The sequence below is a fragment of the Syngnathus scovelli genome, chromosome 15, assembly GCF_024217435.2.
Source record: "Syngnathus scovelli strain Florida chromosome 15, RoL_Ssco_1.2, whole genome shotgun sequence".
Taxonomy (NCBI): Eukaryota; Metazoa; Chordata; class Actinopteri; order Syngnathiformes; family Syngnathidae; genus Syngnathus; species Syngnathus scovelli.
Genome location: NC_090861.1, coordinates 2,800,567 through 2,807,561, shown reverse-complemented (window position 1 = coordinate 2,807,561; position 6,995 = coordinate 2,800,567). Strand labels below are relative to the sequence as shown.

Genomic DNA, 6,995 nt, shown 5'->3' with positions numbered 1-6,995 from the left:
ACCAAATGCATGAACAGCAGACAGGTGTTGAAACAGCCAAAAATTATTTTGCGTTGGGTGGCAAAATGGACAGAAGATTGACCCTGTGGGAAAGTGCAGGTTTTTTTTAAATTGTTTTTATTTGTCATTTCAAAGATTCCCTGCACACCAAGGGCCTCAAACCAAACCATAAGTGTCAATGTTCTAAACTTTCTGCCGCAGCTCCTTTTAGGGCCAGGAGAGCCGGGAAACTTTCTGCAAGCACACCAGCGACCCCGGGCGGACCCAGAAATAGCAAAAAACGCAAGAACTGCATTTCCCATCAGCCCCGTTTCTTGGCTGAAGCCCCGCCCTTGTCCGATTGAATGACAGGTTGTTTGTTTCGCTGAGAGCAGCTGCTGACTATTCCAGTCTGAGAGCAAACACGAGCAACGTTCAGGCAGTCAGACAGGGAGAGCTGCAGCCTCTGCCGCTCAGCCATTCAGGACCTGCAACAATTGTCCCAAATAGTAAAGGACGACTTTTCCGTTTTGGCTGATCTTCCTTCAAAATAAGAGCTTTTAAATCATCTTAAGCGGTTTCGTATTTTTAAAGAACTAGCTCAAAAATGTTTGTAAACAATAAAATAGAAGTTATGTGACTACACGAAATATAATATGAATATTAAATAGTACATTACTGTGTTAATTGCTTTCACTTTTGTTTTGTTTTTTTTAAGATCCGACGATTGTCTTGTTCTATTTTGCAAACCCTTCAACCGGAAGTTTGAGTGCTTCCGTCTCCACCTTGAAGCAGGTCCGTTTTTTCCCTTTTTTTTTTTTTTTTTTTTTTACCTCTTGCCTTCCTCCCTCTCTGCTACCCTCTCTCTGTCTCCCTCTTTTCCTCTTTCTCTATTTAGGACGACTTTAACCTGGAGCGCCCATGTATTTATTAATATCCGTGTTATTTGCAAGTCCCTAGCTTTCCAGAGTTGTTTTTGTGTGTGTGTGTTTTTGCAGTTTGTTTTTCTTAACCGCCCCCTTTCCAATGAGAAGACGTAAAAGATGGAGCTTCACATTCTAGAGCACAGCTTGAAAGTGGCGAGTATAGAGAAGGAAGGCATCCAGATTTGCACTCACGGATTAATCAAACTCGCCTTCCTGGCCTCGAAAACCAGGTACGTCCATTCTTCTCCTTAACCCCGCAAAACCGGCTCGTCAGTATTGGACTTTAAAGGCAGCTAGCTTCAAATGTCCGTAATTTTTCAATCGGTGCTGCTACTTTTACGAGGCGCCTTGAACGCATCGTAATGCTGTTTAAATGTGTTTTTGTGCGTGTGTGTTTGTTCGTTCCAGCACGATTTTTTGGGGCCTTTACGAAATTTGTGCAATCCGTAGCTGGATCGACTTGAGCTCGGTGTGTGTATCGACATATTGGAGTGTTTAATCACTGGACGTGTTCTCGTCAAAACTCCGTTATTAAAGCGTCAAAAGTGGCATTATTGCCGGTGCGTGGCGTTTACGGACCGGCGTTGGAGCTCGGCGAGAAGATGCTCGTCGTGCGGGGGGAGGCCTTTGCACTTGTTTTCGTCGCCGGGGTATGATTAATGTGAGCCTTAAGCAGGTTAAGTTCCCCTGAACGGACAATCTGAGCTCCCCAAAGCTTTTCCCAAAAACACATTTGCCCTCAAATGATTAATTCACGACAGTTATTTAATTCTCCCCCAATAGGAACGAGTTGGAAGAAGAAGGGCCTATTCAACTCATCTACCTAAGTTAAAAACAAGTATTAAAGTTAAAATCCGTTAGCCTAATTCCATATTGCCTGAGCCATGAACCTCTTTTTTTTTTTTTTGTGGGGGCATTTATTAGCACTGGTATTTATCATTGATTTTTGGTCAAAAATGGAAATTGGAATGTAAGGCTAACATTTATATTTGTTTGTTAATAGCTAGCTGTTATAAATACGATGTCTTTTGTTGCCTAAGAGCTTTTTTGTGTTGGCTTGAAAAAATCGGATTTTAACATGATTATTTTTTGTTGAAATTTTACTTTTCTCAAAATTGTATATTGTAATCCTTTCATTCACGTTTAGAGTTTAAAAAAATGCAATCCCAGTAATACTGCTACTATTTTTATTTTTTATTTGTGTAATTTATCAATGAATTAAACTTGGGGAATATTTGTATATTTTTAAGGATATATTTATAGAATTAACATGGCATAGCATTTAACTTCCTGGTTGTTGGCATTAGCTGTTAGCATTCTATTGTCTTTGACAGTCAGGTTTTTAGTGTTGTATGAACATAGTTTAGCATCAAAATGCTAAATAATTATCTTTTTCAAAAACAACCATTGTCTTGCCCGTGTGGGCGTGATCTTAAAAATCCCTCCCAGGCCCTCCACAAATATTTGATGTAATTAATGTTCCCCGGTTACTCAGAGTTCAGCAGGAACAACAACAAGACTCCGTCAAAGGGTCCTTGTGAAGTTCCTTGCATGCCCTGGGAATTCGACTAATGCTGAGGTTCAATTAGCTCGTTAGCGGGAACCGGACGCCGTCATTTAAGACTGAGTTGTCATTCATTTGCATTTCCACGTAATGAAATCACCTCATCGACTCGTCAATTTAACACCTTGGGGCAAACATGAGTTCACCTGATGACCTTTTGGGTGCTCTGCCGATTCCATATTTGTGTGGTCATTTGACCTGCCACGTGAAAAAACAGAATTGCCAGGCAAACCTTCAGAACTGGTTCATCTCCCTCCACTCAGGTGCAAGTTCTTCAGCCTGACGGAGACGCCGGAGGACTACACTATCATCGTGGACGAGGAGGGCTTTAAAGGTGAGCCTCGGCGCGTCGCCGCGGCAACAGTGACATATCACCCAGCGCGTTGGGTAACGCTGGTTACGACGTCTCTTCGGGCGGCCAATGTTTGAACACACTTTGTCGCTAATAGTGGCGGCCCACGAGCTCTTCAGTGAGTGAATCCGCGTGGTCACACGCCTGACCAAAACTCCTGTGTTACTCTGGAAACCAGAGAGCTGGGTTTTTTTTTTTTCTAGAACAAGAAACACCTTTCAAAAATATAGAGTGAACCCTGAAGTTATTTTTTTGTCCCCCCCCCCTTCTCCTGCAGAGCTGCCTGAGTCGGAGCACATCAGCGTGGCCGAGGCCACGTGGCTGGCGCTCAACGTGGTGTCGGGCAGCGGGAACGCTTCCAACTTGCAGCCCATCGGCGTCACCAAGATCGCCAAATCTGTCATCGCACCGTTGGCCGACCACAACATCTCCGTTTTCATGCTGTCCACGTATCAGACTGACTTCATCCTGGTGAGTGGCCGGCCACCTATTCTTGGTCGGGCTACAGATGTAACCCAGACTGTGGCTGCATAAAGAAATCCTCTCTCAGCAAAGCCTCTTTAGCCACGGGGGGTGTTTGGATCGCCTCACTGTCGGGAGGGGGGGGGGGGTTAAAAAAAATTCTGCTGAGGGGCTCTGCTGCAGGGGGAAAAAAAAAGGTCGGTTTTGACAATGTGTTGCGTAAAAACAGCTCAGGAGCTCGCTGCTGGAATTCCATGTATCGTACATCTTTCCAAATAGTCCTTTTATCGGGTCGTTTGATGCTTTTGTCAAAATATTTTGTCAAATTGTTTTGGTGCCGTTATTGTCTTCAGGTCCGAGAACGGGACCTGCCCATGGTCATGCACACGCTGTCTTCGGAGTTCACGCTACTGCGGGTAGTCAACGGAGAAACCATTGCCGCTCACCACCTGGGCGTGGCTAACGGTTTCGTCAAACCCAAACTCGGTATGTGAAGAAGGATTAGTCACGTTTTGGTGTTTTCAGTCCTGACTGACCCTTTTTTTTTCTTCAACCAGTGCCGCGTCCAATCATCCACCCGCTGTCAAGCCCCAGTAACATGTTCTGCGTGACCAGTCTGGATCCGGACACGCTTCCCTCCGTGGCGACCCTGCTCATGGATGTTATGTTCTACTCTGGAGGGTAAGCCGGGGTCGGGGATAGGCTTGAGCTTTGAACTTAGGGTCTTGTTAGGGTTTAGAATTACACTCAAGGTGTTGGGTTTAAGGTTCTTTTGTTACGTCTCCAGGTCGAAAGAATCAGGCGCATGCAACGAGGACGCCAGCCACATTCGATTCTTTTCTTTCTCCCTCATCGAAGGCTACATTTCGCTGGTCATGGACGAGCAGACGACGCAAAGGTGAACGACGGCGAGTTAGCTCTTAGCTGCTGCCGCTGCTAACTTGCCCGTCCTTTTTCCATAGGTTCCCAAATAATGTTCTGTTCACCAGCGCGTCGGACGAGCTTTGGAAAATGGTCCGAATCGGCGGACAGCCTTTAGGATTTGGTGAGTTTGTTAGCTTTCCAACCTAGCGGCGTGTTGCTAAGTGTGTGTTTTATTTATTCATTTAGCTTTTATTTTTTTTCCAGACGAATGCGGCATCGTGGCTCAAATATCGGAACCCCTGGCGACCGCCGACATTCCAGCGTACTACATTAGCACCTTCAAATTTGATCACGCCCTGGTGAGCTCGCTTAGGCTAGCATGATTCCGGTTCGTTTTCATTTTACCGTTTTTAAATGAGCGTAAAGCGCATGTGGCATCTTCTGCAGGTTCCTGAGGAAAACATCCAGAGTGTGATCGGAGCGCTGAGGACCGAGAGCAACCTGGTGTAGCAAGTATTGAAGGGTGGGGGGGGTTCCAAAAACTGCCGAGAGCTAATTGGCGCACCACTGCAGATCAGCTTGGAGGAAAGTGTGAAGGGGATTTTGTGGCTCAGCCGTTTTTCCACCTAGCCCGCTTCTTTTTTCCCTTTTGATGCCAGCTAAGGGTACAATCACCCTGCTGGCCCCGCTCCCTGCTGACCCCGCCTTCATAGTTGTCGCCACTTCACCCCCAACCCCCCCACCTGCACCTACTGTGTCAGTTACAAAATCCCCCCTAGTGGAAGGATGATGAATGTACTCGCAAGAATTATTACAAGCTTTTCGGTCTTTTTTTTCCCCCCCTATTTCTTGTTTTTTTTTTTTTTCCACAATTTGAAAATATTTTGGGAGGATGTTTTTTTTGGTCTTAAATTCAATAATGATCTTTTTCATTTTTTTCACCCAAAACATCTTTTTTTTTACATTATATATATTTATATTTTTTTCTCTTTTTCTGTTGTTTTCTTGGGTTTTCGCATATTTTTTTTTTACAACTTTGTTTTTGGGGGTTATTTTTGTTTTCTTTCTTCTTCTGGTCTGTTTTCCTTCTTACTTCATTTACACCCCCCCTGCTTGTTTTCATCAGTGCCAAACTCTTTTTCTTGTTTTATTTGAATGCCTCAAGTGATGATGCCTTTTGTTGTGCAATCCAAGGCTGCGCCGCTTTCGCCGCCGTTACGTGAAGTTGTTATTCCATCTCTAAGGATTTTTTTTTTTGAAGCGCTCACTCTGCGAGCAACCGTCGCTTCCCTCCCACCATTTGGAGGATTTTGATTGGTGTCCATCTGCTATGGACAGTGGATATGTAGCATTGATAGTTTGCCGACTACTTGATAACAAAAAACAAAAGTTTTTTTCCCGCTTCTAACGTTACAATCCAGATTATTAGCTGCCTCGTTCCTCAAATATTTGTTGTTGTTGTTTAGTTTTCCTCCAATCAGACAATGCTAACTTTGAACGTTAACGTTGAATTCTTTTGTGCCGACTGAATGTTTCGGACTCTGGCCTTTTCGCTTGGTATCCCCGTCGTCGTAATCACTGGTTAGCGCTCAGTTGCTTATCTTAACCCCAAAAGTTTGATTTGGCTTCCAACGTGATTCTACTGTATATTGTTTGCTGTGGCACGAAAATTGTTAGCCTGTACAAAAACTTCTCAGTTAAGTAGTAACGCTCAACAACAATGTTATGTGAGTTTGCGAAATTTCTCAAATGATCTGGAAAAGCTCCTCATTAGTAAATTACGTTTGTGTAATTTCTTTTTGGGAAATTGAAATTGGCCTTTAAATACGAAGCTAGGACCAAGAACCTATTTGTGTAACCCAAAAAGTTAGCCTGGTTTGAGCTAGTAGCAATAATGACGTGAGAAATAATTGACTACAATTTTTGGTTTGAAGCTCCAAAAACTAGCTTTGAATAAAATAATAATAATGGCGGTTTTAGATCTTACGATTTAGCAATTTTAAAATGTTGCTTCAAATGGTTCTACTATATTTTACATTTTGGTGGTGTCGTCTATTTACTTAACTCACCCCCAAATCATAACTCTACTACAACCCCTTTTTTTGCCTCATATTTTGTTTTCGCCAGGAGTCCAGAGAAAGTGTTAGCATTGGCAGCGATGTTATCGTTGCGCCCAGCTTTTTTTTTTTTCCATGTTGTATTACTGAGCCACTTTTGTGACAAGAATAATGACGACGTAATAATAAGCTAACACGCGAAGGAGTCACCCTCCGTGTGCATTTTCCGATCTTCGCCTCCCCACCCAAACATCCCATGACCAATCGACTGCACTTTAATGCAGGTTACCCACCCACAAAAAATAAAAATAAAACATACCTGCTGTACTGGTGAGCAAGAACGGGAGATGAATATTGGTCTTAAGCATTTGCTGATATTAAAAATGTATTTTTTTCTTGTCGTTATTGTTGTTGTTAGTTTCTTCACCTTTCAGACCCGACTAGTTAATAAAGATTTTTGTCAGTGTTAAAACTCAGAAAAAAATATCTAATGATTTCCATTTCATTGCGATTTTCTTTTGATTTGGAGCTTTTTGTGCGCGTGTGGAAGAAATAAAACCAGCTTGTTTCTTTTTTCTTTTTTTTTTAATTTGTGACGTGGTGTTAATTTTATTGTACTCACTACGATCTGTTTCCTATGTATACGTAAATCAATAAACTGGTGACACTGCAGCCTCATCTGATTTTTTTATAGTTCTAAAGGTCCAAACTTGTGGAGAGCAGCTGGCTTGGCTTTTCTCCTTTTGGTATTGTTGTGCCTCACCCTGGTCTAATCTGTCACATTGTAATAG

The 6,995-nt window shown here is 43.0% G+C and overlaps 1 protein-coding gene across 1 annotated transcript; it reads left to right on the top strand.

The window, feature by feature from the left end:
- The first annotated feature begins 793 nt into the window (after positions 1 to 793).
- On the top strand, positions 794 to 6,876 carry castor2 (cytosolic arginine sensor for mTORC1 subunit 2). The gene is made up of 10 exons (XM_049741589.2): positions 794 to 912; positions 1,007 to 1,135; positions 2,733 to 2,803; positions 3,099 to 3,292; positions 3,637 to 3,769; positions 3,841 to 3,964; positions 4,071 to 4,181; positions 4,246 to 4,328; positions 4,412 to 4,506; positions 4,595 to 6,876. Exons 2-10 carry the CDS (start codon positions 1,023 to 1,025, stop codon positions 4,655 to 4,657), a joined length of 987 nt encoding a protein of 328 aa, XP_049597546.1. The 5' UTR covers positions 794 to 912; positions 1,007 to 1,022; the 3' UTR covers positions 4,658 to 6,876.
- The last annotated feature ends 119 nt before the right edge of the window (positions 6,877 to 6,995 follow it).

Bases quoted from the DNA above. Each gene is read 5' to 3' on its own strand.
- castor2 (XM_049741589.2), top strand. From the start codon at position 1,023: ATGGAGCTTCACATTCTAGAGCACAGCTTGAAAGTGGCGAGTATAGAG. The intron at 4,329-4,411 runs GTGAGTTTGTTA...TTTTTTTTCCAG, and splicing joins CGGACAGCCTTTAGGATTTG to ACGAATGCGGCATCGTGGCT. The intron at 4,507-4,594 runs GTGAGCTCGCTT...CATCTTCTGCAG, and splicing joins TCAAATTTGATCACGCCCTG to GTTCCTGAGGAAAACATCCA.